This window comes from Magnolia sinica, chromosome 5 (genome assembly GCF_029962835.1).
Source record: "Magnolia sinica isolate HGM2019 chromosome 5, MsV1, whole genome shotgun sequence".
NCBI classification, from domain to species: Eukaryota; Viridiplantae; Streptophyta; class Magnoliopsida; order Magnoliales; family Magnoliaceae; genus Magnolia; species Magnolia sinica.
The window spans coordinates 101,383,691-101,401,259 of NC_080577.1; the positions used below are offsets into that span (position 1 = coordinate 101,383,691).

The 17,569-nt window shown below is 39.8% G+C and overlaps 2 protein-coding genes across 5 annotated transcripts in view; both read right to left on the reverse strand.

Annotated features, from left to right (window-relative positions):
- The window catches only part of LOC131246451 (uncharacterized), a 34,818-nt gene extending 29,902 nt beyond the window's left edge, over positions 1–4,916 (reverse strand). For 2 of the 4 annotated variants that reach the window (XM_058246606.1, XM_058246607.1), the window contains exon 1: positions 4,643–4,916. In XM_058246606.1, coding sequence (XP_058102589.1) covers positions 4,643–4,853 — 211 coding nt within the window. In that variant the 5' untranslated portion in view covers positions 4,854–4,916. The remainder of the gene's footprint in view (positions 1–4,642) is intronic. The other 2 variants (XM_058246609.1, XM_058246608.1) reach the window with 1 other exon arrangement.
- Positions 4,917–7,597: 2,681 nt separating this feature from the next.
- Positions 7,598–15,838, reverse strand: LOC131246452 (cytochrome b5-like). The gene is made up of 3 exons (XM_058246610.1): positions 15,558–15,838; positions 8,472–8,538; positions 7,598–8,073 (listed from the first exon to the last, which is right to left on the reverse strand). Exons 1-3 carry the CDS (start codon positions 15,642–15,644, stop codon positions 7,823–7,825), a joined length of 405 nt encoding a protein of 134 aa, XP_058102593.1. The 5' UTR covers positions 15,645–15,838; the 3' UTR covers positions 7,598–7,822.
- Positions 15,839–17,569: the final 1,731 nt, after the last annotated feature.

The window sequence follows — 17,569 nt, forward strand, 5'->3', positions numbered from 1 at the left end:
TCAACCTATAAACTCGCATTGTTTCGACCTATGCTTGCAATGTTTTTTTGAAAGATAACCTATACTTGCTATACTTCACAAGTATTGAGTGATTCCCTTTATGAACTAGAATGATATCAACCTATACTTGCTATTTTTGCTAGTACCTAGCGAATACAACCTATATCGTTGGAATTCAAGAAAAAGAATATAAAAAGAGAAAAAAAATTTCAGGCAAGACTATTTTTAAGGAAATTGCCCATGCATGTGTTTTGACAACTCCACTCGAGTTGTTTTGCATGAAAATGTGATTTTGGTGGAGGAATTGTGATCCAAGAGTGGATTCAGGCTGGTAACCCAAAGGTGAGACAATTTTGATTTACTTCATTTTACTTGTTTACCCAAAAAAAAAAAAAAAATCAACAAATTGGGGAGAAAACAAGTACGTATCAATATCTACACGTAAGTTTCATGCATTGACATGGATTTGAGAAACAAATTTCAAATTTGAAGGTGAAAATTGGAAGAAATTTGTTGAAATCCAAATTTATTCCATTTTCACATGCAAACTAAGAGTAGAAAAATATATGTTGATGAGTGTAGGTTGATCTATAGATCAGCTACACTCTTTCCTTTGGAAATTTGATTTTTAAATTAAAAATAATTAAAATTTTATTTTCTAAAATATATATTAAAATAGAGTGAATAAATTGATGCATTATTTTTTATTAAATAACTAAACATTTACATTTTATTGCATGTATTGTATTGATTGATATGAAATTATTTTTTATACAATTGGATCACTTATGGCCAAACATGCATAGTTTTTTTTTTTTTTTTTTTTTTTTTTTAATTTATGTATTATTATTAAAAAAAGAAAAGGAAAAAAGATATTTGAACTTTGAAGATACTTTGTCCTTACCTTTCAGATTCGAAGGGAAAGAAGGCAGAGAATTAATGGATCTGATCTGTTACCATGTGTGCATAATTTCACCAGTCCAGATATTCAAGTCCTTACTATTACAGCATCTGTCCATTTAAATTGGTGTTTACATTAGGGCCCGTTTGGATGCCCATAACTTTTTAAAGTTGTAAGAAAGTTACACGTAACTTACTTGCGGGTGTAAGTAAGTTACAAGTAATTTTATTTGGATGTAAGTTGTTACTTACTTTTAGGTAATTTTATTTTTGTGTTTGGATTTTGTTACAGATAATAAGTTAGATATTCACACTGAATTGAATAGAGTTGAAATAGAGAATCGTTGAAAAATCAAATTGACACATAAAAAGATCGGGATAAAATTATTCCATTTTATTAAGCCAATGTAAATAAATAGTTTAGCCGATTCTTAGGCTAAACTAATCAACAGGTGGATCATAAAAGTGGGCACATGTTTTCAAAATACTGGTAATGTGGGCAAAAAACTTGAGATAACATATTCAAGTAAAAATTAGCAACAATATTACACTTTTTCCATTGTAATACAGTCCCTCAACAGTCTGGATTACCAGTTTGTCGGAACCACCTGCACAAACGATGGGCTTGATGATACTATCTGTCTGTCCAGATTCATACATTTCCTCTTTTCCCAGTGGTTTTTTTGGTCGGTATGAGCCAATCATCTAAATCATAACTGGTGTTTGGTTTTTGGATGCCTTTGAACTTCAAAATCAGTCAGTTTTAAGTGATTGGTAGACTGTCAGCGTTATGATAACGATGCTTATCTCTACAATTTTCACCCATTTGTACTAATACTGATTACTGTTTCTTTCCTATCTTTGATATATTGCTGCAGATAGATCCTTTCAAGAAACCTTTTAGGTGTGAAAGACAAATCATTTTGATGGAATTGTTCGTCTTTGAAAATCTTTCCATTCCACTCCTTCAAAAGGGTTCTTGAAGCAGTACATTCAACAGACTGATCCAAACACAGCTGGACCAGTTCACCCCTGTGGTAAAACATGCTGGGGTTGGTTTTTCACTTGTTCGGGTAGCTGTAACACCATCATCACATGTAAACAATGTCTTGGGCACTACGTGGCTATCATGAATGATGTTAATGGGAAGGGGGAGTGCTCTTGATCTATGTATAAGTTATGACCTGGTTTTGAGGTTAGAAGGTTTGGTTCTTCAGCAAGGATAGAATGCGGGTTTCTGTCAGGGTTCTTACTTTTCAAGGGGAAGTTGGTCTCATGTCTGCCATTTTTTCATTCAGATTCACTGAAGTTGAGTCGATTTATGGTTTTATAGGATATATACAATGAATTGCTAGGTGAGCTCTATGTGATTAGAGAACAGATAAGCTGTCCTGTGTGCTGATGAGTGGACCGATCTGAATTTTGAGCCAGGGAATCAACATGGTGGGCTCACCTGATCCACAGCCAAGATGTCTCTTTTTGGTTCATGTGTCGATCACAGTTGCCACATTGGCATGTGTGAAAGGGGTTGTAACTTAAGCTCACCCACAATGTCAATCCCATCTAAAAGGGTGAAATCCATTGAGTACATTTTCTGCTACATGAACATCAAGAAATGGAAGTGTTGCTATAACCCTAATCAGATTGTCAGACAGTAAGTGGAAGATCCAGACCATTGATCTGATGGGCACACACTGGATAACCCAATATTTTCCAGATTGGAAAATCCCGACCTTTGGACCAGCTGCCCACGAATTGATGATTAACACAAAACAGAAGGCAGCAATCTGATTTTAATTGATGAAGGCCAAAGATCAAATGGGCAAGATCTTCCAATCAAACAGAAGTGGCAGCAATCCTATCATTCCTTACCCAAGAAATGGAAAGAAACAAGAACATCAATCTTAAATCATCAGAACCCACAAATGGAAACTGAAAAATAGATCCTCATTTTTAAAAAGAAAAAGAAAAGAAAAACATGAAAAAGAAATTCATTACAACAATATCAATAGACCCAAATCTTCAGATCCACAGCAATACCAAATAAACAAAAAAACAACAGAAGTCATGAAGGCTATGTGACGTGTTATGTGGGCCCACAATGATGTATTTGTTTCATCCACACCATCTATCCATTATTCCAGAAAATTTTAAGTCATCAGCCCAAAAATAAGGTACATTAAAATTTTGGGTGGACCACATCACTGGAAACAATGTTGATTGAACACCCACCATTAAAAACTTTTGGTGGGCCACCAATGTTTTCGATCAAACTGATATTTGTTTTGTTCCCTTCATGTAGGTCTTTATGACCTAATCAACAGCTTGGATGTGAAACAAACATTACAGCAGGCCCTAGTAGTTTTTTAATGGACTTTTAATCATTATTGTTTTCAGTGGTGTGGTCCACCTGAGATTTAGATATCCCTGGTTTTTGGAATCAAGCCCTAAAACGATCCAAAAGAATGGATGGACGACATAGATAAAACAAATACAATATGGTGGGCCCCACAGATCATCTGCATTATCCACGCCACCTCACCAAATTGCCTCCATCAACGCAGAAGGAAAAACAAAAAGGAAAGAAAGGAAAGAAAGGAAAACGTAAAAGAGAGAAAAGGGGTTTCTTACCTTGCGGAAGCTCTACGGGAGAGGGAGAAGTAGACTGAGAGAGGGGGAAGTAGACTGAGAGAGGGAGGAGGAGGCTGAGAGAGGGAGATGAAGACATTGGAAAGGGATGGATGTCTATTTATACAGCAATGACCACCAACCTTCTTCAATACAGAGCTCCGTTTCTCCCCAATGTCAGCCTCGTAGCCCTCATTGCACCCGCATGTAGCCTGATAAACTTCAATGGCCTCTTGTAGCCTTGCCTTCAATGGCCCTTCAGCCTTCACTCTGTCTGAGAGGGTAGGTACAACTTCTTCAATGCAGGTGCAAGTCTTCCCAACCGAATTCATTTCAAAATTTTCGACCGTTACCTGTAACTTAGTTACAGGTAACTTGAAAAACGACTCCAGCGCCTGTAAGATTTTCGGCTCTTTCTCCTGTAACTTAGTTATAGGTTGAAAGAAAGTCACAGGTGACTTTCCTCCCCCAAACGTCAACTGTAACTAAGTCACCTGTAACTTACTTACATTTTAGAAAAGTTACAGGCATCCAAACAGGCCCTTATGTTGTATTTCCAGGGCCTGCTTCAAATGGCCCATATGCTTCTCCCAACTAATGTTGTGAATTAAAATATCATCCAAGGACACCAATATAACTTCTTGTATATTTTAACAAAAATATCATTCATCAAGCATTGGAAGGTCAATAGGGCATTAGTGAACTCGATAAGGATCATGAGAAATCCCTAGTGCCCTTTGTGAAGCCTAAATGCCATTTTGCGGATGCCTTCCTCCCCAGTGTTTTAAATAGAGATAGAGTGTTGCGTAGCGTTCAGCCCTCTGTAGCATGTAGCGTAAGTAGTGAATGGCCCAGATCGATTGCCCGTAGGGAACCAGGCCCTGGACAGTAGATGGCGGGGCCCACGTAGAAACCCCGCGCAACCATGTGAAGAGCCACAGCTCTAAAACTGCGGTCGCGTGAAAAGATCGAGCCAGGTTTGAAAGAGAAATAACTGCAATTTGAGGGGTTACTGCCAAACACGATCAGACGAGGGAAGGTTTCGCAATTGAATCAGGTAGCGCGTCCAAACGGGGGATTTAAGAAAATGGGGAAGAAGGAATAAAAAGCTGACCTGAGTGGAGGGAGAGATTGAAATCCTTGAAGGTGTCGATGGTGAAGGACTTGAGGAAGTCGCGCAGCTGCTCTGTAACTCCGTATTTGCGGAGAAGTGCGGGGTCCACCTCCAACTCCTTCTCTTCTGATTTCTTCTTTGCTCGTGGGAAGAAGGCTCGTAGAAGCCATGAAGATGATGAAGAAGAGGGGGCAGGGGACGAGGAATTCATGGCTGCTCTCTCTCTCTCTCTCTCTCTCTCTCTCTGGTTTTTCTCTGACGGTTGAGGGAGGGAGGGAAGCCGGGCAACAAAAAGTTCTGTGGGGCCCACCGTCCGTGCGACGGACGCGACTTTCCTGTGCCGCTTTAGGAGGAACCTGTGTGGGGCCCACCTAGATTTCAAATCAGAAATCCACACCGTCCATCAGTTTCACCAGCTTGCATTAGGACATGTTTTTAAAAATGAGGCAGATCCAAAACTCAAGAAGACCACGCGACAATAAACAGCCGGGATGGAAACGCCCACCATAGGAACCTTTTGGGGCCTACCGTGATTTTTATATGCCATTCAGTCAGTTCATAAGCTCGTTCCGCACTAGGATGAACTGAAAACGAAAATATTAGCCTGATCACCAAACTTTTGTGGCCCTACGAAGGTTTAAATGGTTGGCATTTAATCCTCATTATTTCCTGTTGCGTTTTGTAGTTGAAGATTAGATCTAGCTAATTTTTAGACTTATGTACTAAAATAAGCTGGCAAAACTGATGGACGGAGTGGATCTAGCTCTCAGGACACAGGTAATTGGTGCCACGTTCGCTCGCAGAAAATAGTGGCCACTATTGATACCTTCTTAGGTCCCAGGGTGAAGCCGAATTGAGCTTTGGGTCCGTCAGATTTTTGGGTTCACATCCTATTATGAGCTGGCAAAATGGGTGGACGGCTCAGATGTCACACGGACATCATGATGGTCCCCACTGAGCTTTTTGTTCCATGGGATCCCTGTAACAAGTATGGTCGGAAATTCGTATCTAAATGTCTCATATCGAAGTCATGCATGCAAGCAGAGCCATAGTTAGGTGATTGACACCATTGATCAATTACAAACTTGGAAGATTATTAACCTTTCAATTAGTGATCTGAATCCATCCATGATTCAGGTGGGTCATACCAAGGGAACCAATTTGAAGTGAGATAGTTGCCCTATATACTATTTCCAATCATGTGATCCATCTGAATCACAACAACAGTGAATTTTTAGCATTTGATCTAACATAAGGTGATGCACATGATGGCTGGGTGAAATTTACGAAAACATCTCACATGCCCCCACACAACTAGAGTTAAAAATATGTAACATAAGGTAGTGAAATGATATTTATACATAGCTTTTTAAAAACTGTTTTGAAAAAGTTACCAGAATATAAATTATATATAAATTAAGGCAACTTTTTATAAAATTTCCTTGTTTTTAAATAAAACCTAAAACTCCCGTGTTTTTAAATAAAACCTCCCACATTTTTTCATAAAAACATGCTTTGTGAGCCAGTGATCAACCACATCCCACACGTGCCAACCCTATGCCATATTTTCAAGATTTTCAAAGTACCAACCACTCATTGAACTCGTCATTGTGAAAAACTATTTCAGGAAAATTTTCATGCTCGTCGGATGCCTAGCTGGGCCACAATATTTGTAAAATCAGTCTCTAAAATTCTTTTCAGAGAACAATGTATTAAAAATTCCGTTTTTGTGGCATCTAAACATGCTCTTAGTCTCATTGTATATATCTAGAGAATCGATGAATCATATAACTAAAACAACATTACGGCACTAATTTTCAAAATGTAAATATAATGTTCAAAATCAACCGATCATGATCTCATCTTCTCTTCGAGGAACCATATGAATGGTCGACTAAAAACAAAAGCATTTCTTGCTCAAGGTAGTCAATCAAATGCTTCCCGCCATTTTTCAACAATGATCCAGATCATTAAAGGTTGTTTAGATGCCTATAAAGTTTAAGTTTGTAAACACTTTATATATCGGAAAAGAATTTCAAATGCGACATGTTTGCATGTTATTGTATTCAGCTTTCAAGTGATGATCTATTTACAGTTAAAAAGAACTTTACTTTGGAAAACAGTTTCAAGTGTAACCTATTTACATGTTATTCTAATGGGAATCTATTTACAGCTAAAAAAATTGCATTTGGCAGTAATTCCCACTAAAAATGGTAAATGGCATAAAAATGGCTTCATTTTTTTTAAAGCCTTTTGAGAGCATTGACGCATTTGCACATCCTTCCCTCTCGTATGGTCCACTTGATGATCAATCAAATTGTTTGTTTTAGAGCCATAGGAGAGTACCAAGGAAGCACATGATGTGGTCCATTTGATGCGCTACTGGAAATACCGTACACATTACAGTGGGCCCCACTCATCTCAAGTGTGTATCAACCAATTCGTTTTACCACGTATAATGTATTTTTGCCTGTAAAGACTTATATGAAACATAGCTCTTTTTCAGGTTTCAGATTACAGCTAAAAGCTTGGCAATGCAGGTATCCAAACAACCCTGGAATCTGATTACCTATAATCCCTTCACAACTTGAGGATTTTATACGCATCCAAACAACCCCTTAGTTTAGGGGCAATCTTACAGATAAGCCGTGTAACAATCTCCATCAGAAGATCTTTTATTATCTAATGGCCCACAATTACAAATTTAAAACAAAATGGTCCACATTCAACGAGAAAAATGCATGCCGTATTGGTGGGAATCGCACTATAACCCATGGAAAAGATTTTCAGACAGGCCTTATTCATGTCTCGAGGATGGGTTCTGCCTCTTCATGGTGTCAATGGTGTGATCTGAGAACCCAATTTCACGAAAACCTTATCTGAATTTGCCAATAGGTGATTACGGAGAAAAGAGAGAGAAGAAAAGAAATGGGTAAGAAGAAAACGTCACAGGAATACAGTGCACGGAAGCAAAAGTTCTAAAATGGCGACAAGGGGGAAACAGGAGCAAAAACAAGCATTTTCAAGTCCGCTACCAAACAGTACCACAAAACTAGCCTCCCAGAGTTGCAATGACCACAACAGCAATAAGAGATTTCCTAGAACAGTCTTTTTTCTCACCAACAACTTATTGGGAATTTTTCCCTGAATCACAGGCATGCCACCTTCCCCAGGCTTGTTTTAGGCAGATTTTGTGTAGTAACGTATCCCGACTGCCAATCCCAAGATAGCGAGGGGAACCAGGAACTGGAGGAGCTTGATTATGAACTCGCCGGTTTTGTCCTGGTTGTAATGGGGCTGCTTGGGTGGTGTGTACTTGGACTTGGTGGGGATGGTTGACATGTCGATCTCCCCAACATAGTATTCGTCCATCATCGCTCTTGCGCTCGTGCTGTGTCCCACATCCTCAAAGTCATCAGTTGCATCCTTCGCTGCCAAATCACAGCTCATTGTATCATTGCAGTTGAAATGACAGAGGGAGATAACATGAATGTTTCAATGAGTGGGCGTGCAGACAAGACTTGCTCTTGTGAGGTGGATTGGTCTGGCTGGCTTCAACAGGAGGGCCATATGTACATTGAATATGGGTCATTGGTGCTTGTTAATATTCTTCCAGCTGTCCATTTTACTCATACAAGTGGTCTGCTTGAGGAGTGGATCTGCCGGACTTTAAGGCTAGAACATGTTCGAGGTTGGACCCACCTTCTGAATGGGCCAGCAATGGAATTTTTCCATCTCATGTGAGCAAGTTCTGCTAGCATGCCTCTTGGTAAGCTAGGGTTGATGGACAGTGTTCAAGGATGCAGGGTGTGCATAAGAACATTCTTACCTGTTGCAGACAACAGAACCTCATCACCTCCAGGATGGTCCTCCAAGAACTTTGTTACATCATACACCTGTTCAAACATATAAAAGATGCAGAACATAAAGGACACAAAAAGCCAACGAAAAGGCAATGAGATGTGGAAATCAAAGAGCAGGCAGACTGAGGACCTGCATTACTGCCAATGGAAAGTCTACAAATACAGTCTCAAGTTAACTACATATTTGTGTCAGAGGAAGATCAGCTGCAACAGCTCTTGATCAATCCCACAACAAAATCGGTTAGTTGATTTTTATTTTTTTTACCCATCTGATCTTTCGCATTGAGCCTGTACCTTTTCGCATTGGTTATGGATGCACTGCTGAGGCATTTGCAGGAAGAGATCCCATGGTGTTCAATTGCCAAGATGAGGGACGGCATAAACAAAAAAGCTAGCTTTATAGAGGTGTGCTTTAGAATCTAAAAGATTTGAAGTTAATTGGACTAAAACAGAGTAATATGAAATGCAATCTAAGTAACCATAGGAGTGAAATGAGGAATTAGTTAAGATACTGGACAAGCCCCCAAAATGGCCACTTTTGATACCTAGGGTCGATAATTCATGACTGTGGAGAGATTGAGAAGGATGTTGCCTATAGAATTCAAGCTGGCTGGAAGAAATGGAGATGTACCTCTAGAGTTTTATGTGACTGTCGTGTACCACTCAAACTGAGAGGAAGATCTTATAGGAAAGTTATAAGACCAGCCATGTTTTACGGGACAGGATGTTGGACAGTTAAGAAACAACATCTTCATAGGATGAGCGTAGCTGGAATAACGATGTTGAGATGGATGAGTGGCAAGATGAGTAAGGGTAGAATTAGAAATAAATGCATTCAAGGGAACTTAGGAGCACCAATAGGTAATAAGATGAGGGAAAGTAGACTTATATGGTCTGGTCATGTGCAATGGAGGCAGAATTGTGCTGGTTAGGAGTTGGTACAAGTTGAAGGCTCTAGGAGGGAAAGGAAGGCCCAAAAGAGTGTGGATGAAAGTAGTTGGAAAAGACTTGAGCATTTATGGTCTAATCAAAGGTGTGGCCCTTGATAGAGTGGAATGGCAGAACAAGATTCATGTAGCGACCCCAATTAATTGGGGTAAGGCTTAGATAATAATGATGATGATGATGATATTTGTTGTATGGCTAAAGGCATACAGTGCATTTATGGAAGTCAGCATGGTATGAGACTCTTAGGAGCTTATTACAACACATGTCTACACTGTATAGCACTAATGTAAGTGCCATCTTGGCCACTATAAGAGTCCCTTAACTGTAGGCAACCTAGAAAATGCACTATTGGAATTGGAATTCAATTCCAGGGCCAATTTTCACATTTGGTAACCTGGAATTTGGCCAGAATTCAATTCCTATAGGAATTCAATTACTGAATTTAAATCATTTATGGTTCTTTCTGAAAAGCTGGCTTGCAGATTCCTAGGAATTGGATTTCAATTCAAGATTGCCAATACAACTGCCATAATGGAATTCTGAGGAATCCAAATCCTGAAATTGGATTCTTAAATAACATTCAAATTCTAGGTTGCCAAATGAGGCCTTAAAGTTCCCCCGTGGCCAGAACCTTCATTCCAATGCTCTCTAAGGCTTATGCGAATTGTTGTTGTTGTTGTTGTTTTCCCCTTCTTGTTTACCCCTATTCTTAGCCTTTCTCCCAGAAGTTTCTGGTAGGCTAGATTCGAAAAGGTTATTCAATTGACTGTCCACCAGCCATCAATCTACCTCTTTTACCCAGCCATGGCAGAGTCTCAATGGTTTCTGTCTTGGAGCAGCTTATTGTAAATCCTGGCATGAGCCGTGTGGAGGATCATCTTCAGCATGGTATATATCATCTCAGTCAGTATAATTCTTTTTGTTTTTTAAACTTCTGCAGTGGTTATCCAGAGGAGTTCTATGATTCCTTAAGCTGCTTTTATTGTCTTATTGGAGATTGTAGGCAAATAGCAGCCATTAGGTTTTGTATCGGACGAGCGTTAGGGCAGGAAACATCTATGGGCAGAAAAGCAATCTGCGTACCCACAAGAGGAGAGAAACTATAGCTAACAATGTTACCTTCCCTTGCAAAGGTAACTTGGGAAAAAATATGCAGCAGCCAAAAATAACTCACATTGTTTTAAGCGCATATTGCATTCATGGTCAGACCAATCAAGCCACAATGCCAACATACTTTTCTTTTTTTTTTTTTTTTTTTTTGAAAGGGGACACAATTTTATAATAAAACCGCACAAAGTGGAAAAGAACGAACAGCACAGCAAATTTTATTAGAAAACCACACAAACTGCCAATGCCAACATACTTTCATTGACAACTTCACACTACATTTGCTGTCACAAATAATCAATTGCTGAAACCTCCCTCAGTACACACTGGGAGCATTTTCATGGCAGGGAAGCAAAGGGCTGCATAAGTTAGAGATTTGCAGACCCCACAGACTTTTATATGCAAGACATGCCAACCTGGCAACCTTGTAGAGAATCTAATCAGGGAATGACTAGGTGGCCCCAGCTGCCAAGATGACAAAACACAAATAAGGCAGATCCAATCAATAGGTGGACCACATATTGAGTTGATTGTGGACCTTGCCAATTTTATTTAAGCCATTATTCTCTGGTACAGGGATGGAATAGCTGATGAGTAGACTGGCCTGATCTTTATCACATGGCCACCCATCTATCTCATCATCCTTTGAATTCCATCTAAGTTCAGTATTCCACATAACGATGCCCCCAAGCATTTGATGGAAATCCTTAACCACCAAAAAATTGCAAGTGAACAAAGAGAGAAGATTGGGATAGATGTTCCTCTCTGATCCAAACATCTTTCCAAAGATTGACCATGTTGCCAACCTTGACTCGGAATCACCCTCCTTTTACCATATAGCTGCTCATTCTTGTCTCGATGAAGATAGTCCACAGTTAACTAATGGCTCTCCAAAGCTCCAACGCCTCACTATGAGAACCATCCTAGTAAAAACTGTTTGCTTTCCAATTTTTACTTTCTATCAACAAATCCCACCAGAAAACATCTGACTACTCCCCAAATCTCCAACATCACTCAAAGATTCTCCAGAACCTTCCGAGAACCACCCTAAAACTAATCAAACCACTTAGAAACAAATTCTTTACTCACTTTGACCACAAGTCAATTAGCAAAAGAACTCCACCACAAGATGATTTCCCAATATAGCTAACTTATAAACCAACAATAATTTGATTTTTAAAGAAACCAACCTAAACTAACACTAAAACTAAAGACCTATCCAAACTAATCTTGGACGATTCTGGATTCAAGAAGCTTCTTGACTTTCTAGGAATTAGGCACAGAACATGACATGGGAAAGAAGCACAAAACCTACACCAATTGGATGTAATACATAAAAGGAAGGGAGACATTGCGTCATATGAGTCCATGCGAGACACCCAATTGGTGAGGAAGAGCAGCTATGCGATGACAGCAACTAGAAATATAATAGGATCAACAAAGAAGCATGGAAGTTGGTGTGGTCTATCAATTATAGAAGGGAGAAGAGTTAAGAGATGACATAAGTTTTGGCTATCAGCAGATGCTGCATATTTAACAGATACATTAATCGTCTTGGAATGTCCACAGGTTGGCTTTGAAGGGGAGGAGAGCCATTGTGAAGCAGACAGTAAGAAGAAAGTTCATATGCAAGTAATGCAACATATATTTAACGGATATGAAGTTGACTTGGAATGTCAACAGGTCAGGTTTTGAAGACGAGAAGAGCCATTGTGAATCACATGGTAAACAAGAGAAGTTTATTTGCTAATGAAGCAAGAAACAGAACCAATTACATTAGAAGTAGAATCATTTCAGAAATTTGGAGCAAAAGAAACGCAGAAGTAACAGCAAGTCCTCTGGCCCTTTTTTTTTTTTTTTTTTTTTTGAAGGCATGGTTACACTGAGCTGCTAGAACCAGAAGAAGAATAGATGGGAAACTTTTCCATTTGGGTAAAACAAGTCAATTTGATATGGTCTTGTACAGCCCAAATGAAAAGGACTAGAAGGCTTGTTCAGCAAGGTATCCCAAAACAGTAACATGTTACGGGGTCGTGATGCCGGTTCGGAAAAATTGACCCGTACTGGTCCCATAAAATAGCTTTTTTCAAAAAAAAAAAAAAACCATAATGGCCGTTATGGCCTGTATTATAACGGTAACGGCAGTGGCCGTTATGACCACCATTACTGTTATGGAACACCTTGTTGTTTGGTTGAACTATAGGCAATGCGATATCAATGTAACTTACCATGGTATCTCGTACCTTATCGTGATTTGATTCTTTTACGAGAAGAGTGTGGGTTAGTAGAATAACGTATATAAGGAAATTTCTCAAAGTTTATAAGCACTACTGATATTGATCTACCATTAAAGTTTATGATTTTCTTATTCGCATAATTCAAAAAGGTAGATAATTCCGAGAATTGATTGTTTCTTTGTTATAAAGAAGTGGAGGAATAGTTCAAAGCAATCTCTCAATATGCACTTCTAAGCCCATTATTTCTCAATAAGAAATAACTTGATTACCTTTGTATAACTGAAGGTCTTGCCCTTGATACAGTGGAAGGGAGGAATAAGATTCATGTTGCCGACCCCAATTAATTGGGAAAAGGCTTAGATGATGATGATGATTTGATCATCCATCCAGTTGCATGAAAACAATTTATGATACCCAGACACGGATACTGATGAGGACATGGAACTGGGAAAAGAAAATCCATTTGTCAAAAATCCAGGATATAGATACGGATATGGGTATTGCATTTGTACACATGATGTTCATATTGAGTTTTAATCAACTCATTGAATGTAATTAACCTATGTACTATACTATTATGTAGCACCTTATTGTAATCAACTTATGTAACAGTCTACTACATTGCGCCTATTGGAGTTTTGTGATCTTATTGGCGGTCCCAAGCTCAGATAAATGAGGAGAGTTGCATCAGGTTGGCAACCGGTGTCAAACTTATGCCATAACTTCTATCATATTCATATTTAGTTTTGTAATGAAATATTTGACCCATTTTATTAAATTTTATTTCTTCTAAAAAAAAAGGAACTGTGTTTTAATCTTTGTAATAACATGCTACATTGAATGAAACAACATTGAAGTTTACAATTTTTACAGTACATGCCATGTACATGAATCATGAGAAGAATGTTAGAAAGCTATCAGAACTTCAGAAATAACTAGCACAATAAGAATATAGGATTCAGTTAAAAAGACTTCGGAAAAGCATCCTAGGGTATCTAGGGCATCTGATACCAGTGTAGCATCATGTTGCATCTGAAATGATTGGGCATATGCAAGTGTCTGGGTAAGATAGACACTTGCAAGTATCGGATTGAATGAACTCAAGAGCTAGATCAATTCACTCCACACATATTTCTTGTCCACTTGGCATGTTCAAATCTGTCCAACCCCCAGCGAGCTAAGGCCATATTATTATTATTCTTTTTTACTGAAAAAGATATTAGACTGTGAAAATGCTTTAAAAAACAAAAAACAAAAAACAAAAAAAAAACAACATAGGGAAGATAGCAGGTCACTACCAACCAGGCCAGGTTGGCCTGAGTCCAGCTCGTTTAGACTTGGTTTGGGCTAAGCCTACAGGCCGATGGTTAGTCCTAGGCCAAGTTTTCAGGGCCAATAATTAAATGGCCTCAATATGGACCCATCAGTCCAACCTGACTCAACCCAATTTATTTAATACCATTGTGCTGAGTATTGTCCTGGTAGGCCAGCCAGCCAGCTAGGCCTACGTCACTGCCTTAGCTTGTGCACTAGGATGAGTTTGGACTCGTCTCCCTTTCTCACGCAAAGCACACTGACATGCTTCAGCCAGGCCCAGCATGGCATATTCACAACACTACCCCTCCGTGACCATAAACACATTCCAGGTTTGAGAATATCCCAACCATCAAGATATCAATATGTTAGAGAGAAGTTTCAAGCTATGGTTAGATGGTCCAAGATTGTGAGGATGGTACAATCAAGTCAAGAAAAATTGAGACAATAACCTTTTCAGTTTTGTCCACCATGAAAAATCAATGATAGCAACAGATCATTAAAATAGCAGATAAAACCACCATGCAAATTATGCTCCCAATGGTGTATGTACAGTACACCCGAACCCATGTGCAAGATCCGGGTCGTTTATCTTGTGGAACCCACCATGGATGTGCTGTTGTGGCACAAAAAAAAAAAAAAAAAAAAAAAGGCAAGTCCGGTCTATCAGGCGGGCCGCCCCCAGCACACGTGAAAAAAAAAATAAAAATGGATGGTCTACGTTCAATGTTTGAACGTGTTTTACACGCTGCGCACCTATTGACCAGACTAGCCTGAAATTTCAGCCACTGAATCTAGACAGTGGGACCCACCTAACGAATGGACCAGATCTAGCAAATTAGTAGGATTCAGACGAGCGCTCTCGCAAGTGGCCATAGCACTCTCCGGCAAAGAAATTCTAGCAGATTGAACAAAAATACATATTCCACACCCAATGGAGAGACCAAATCCTACATGAAACATGAATCTGATATGCAAACAGCTGCATCCATCAACTACTGCTGCATAACCCTAACAGAATTCGATGATCTCAAACCCCAAATCATTTATTGAAAAGATCCCAGATTAGGTTTTCTGGCACTACATACACCTTGCAGAACCCCGCACGTGGGACATCTGAGCCATGATCAAGGCGGACCACTTCGTGCACACGATCGGATGCAAGAATCACACCACCACACATATCAATCGAGCCACCCATGTGTACGTTGAATCTGGACCCTAAACAAGTTTTCCTAACCGTCCATTGTTGTCATGCAAGGGGCCTACCTTATGTACGGATCAGATCGGCCGATTAAGTACCAAAACAATCAACCAGTTCAATAGAATCAACAGAATCATCAACCAAACAGATCGAATCTAGAATCCCATCCATGCATATCTAGGGGCATGGAAGGAACGGCGCGGATCGATCCAATCCGTCCGATCGAGAGATCGTGATCATACCTTGCCGCTGATGATGAGCCAACAGTCCTTGTTGTGGTTGTGCTTAGAAACCTCTTCCAACGTGAAAACCTTCCCGTCGCCACCCATCTCTCTCTTCTTCCCGGAGGAGCTAGCGAGAGGAGTACAGATGATGAGATCGATAGATCCAACGGCGATCTGACCCCAAGACTGCTGGGGTATGAAAACGAACGGATGAGATTGATTGGAATGGGGAGAAGAGGGAGTTGGGAAGTAGCCAGTAGTAGGTGAGATTGAAGATGGAGGCTACCTAAAATGCACCGGATGCGCCTTTTTAATTACTCTCGCGTGTGGTGGGGGAATTGAATGGATGGCCAATGGGAGGATTTTGTGAGTATACTCTCCTTTCTGAGAAGCCTAACGAGCCGCACGTGGTCCATGTGTGAGGCCAGGAACTCACACATGTGGCCTCACACATGGACCACGAGCCGCACGTGGGAGGAGATCCGAGACTATGTAACTCTCCTTTCTCAGAAGCCTAACGTATGTGATGATAGTGTAAACTTGTGTAAACTATGAGAGAGGATGGTCTGATAAACGGCTAGGATCTAACTCGTGTAAACTTGTTTATGGTGTGAAGCGTGTAAACTTGCTAAGTGCAGCAGAGCGAGTAGAATTATCATTTTTGGTGTGTGGTGGGTAGTTGGGATTTGGAAGGAGAAGGGGGAGCGGAGCAGGTGAGACCCCGACTCAACAAGGACGGTACGGAACTTACAGTGGGGCCCACCTTGATGTATTTATTCTGTATCCACGCCGTCCATACGTTTTTAAAGATCATTTTAGACCATTATTTAAAAAATGAAGTAAATGCAATTATCAGGTGGACCATACCATAGTGAACAGTGGTGATTTGACATTAATGGGCCACAAAAGTTCCGTATCAAGATGATATATTTTTTCTATTCATCCAGGCTAATGTGATCTTATCAACAGATTTTATGGAAAATAAACACTACTGAAACGGACGGACGTTCAGTCAATAGTTTCAAATGGTATGTGGTCCACCTGATAATTTAATCTGCTTCCATTTTATAATAATTTCCTAAAATGATATTTAGAAACGGATGGACGGAGTAGATACATAATACATACTTCGGGGTGGGTCCCATGTCAAGGGCCGCACCGTCTTAGGTAGGGTTGTGCATCCAGCCGAGTCGAGTCTAGGTGGGCCAAGCTTGGTTTAGTTTGTCCATACTCTTCTCGTGTTCGAGCTCGAGCTCGAGCTTACTATTGAAGCTTGGCTTGTTTGCCAAAATTTTTGAGCTTGCTTCCAACTTAACCCAACCTGCAACCCGCACCTGACTTAACCAAGTAACCAAACCCAATCGACCCAACCCCCAAATCAAATATTTAATTAACAATACATACACATATAATATTAGATAAAACCATAGATGGTACTTTGTTATTGATATTGAGAAGGAGAGAGAGTGGAGAGCTCGAGTGAGTGTAGGCCGTACTACTGAGATAAGTCGGGTAGACGTTGAGTAAAGCTCAGGCGAGTGACCAAGTGGAGAGAGAGAGAGAGAGAGAGAGAGGAGCTCGAGTGTGGCGAGTTACGTAAGGAAAAGAAATGATATAAGAAAAACGGACAGGTACGATAGGGTTTATGTTTTTTTTTTAATTTTAATTTTTAAATATAATATAATATACATTAATATATAATAATAATAATAATAATATATTCGAGTTGAGCTGAGCTGAGCTTGGGCTCGAGCTTCAAGCCAAGTTGAGTCAAGTCAAACCCCACTATGTTTAAACTTAGCTTGTTTTAAAAACGATCTGGGTCATGTAAAGCTTGGCTCGCCTTAATTCATTGTTCGAGTCAAGTCAAGTTGAGCTAAATCAAGCCAAGCTAGCTCGTGTAGAACCCTAGTCTTGGGTTAGTCTCGGGTCTCACCTAATCTGCTCCCGACGAGCAATCATGTTTGAGAGAAAACTTGCGTTGGTGGAGTATGACCATCGATACACATGCAAATAGATTACGGCACACG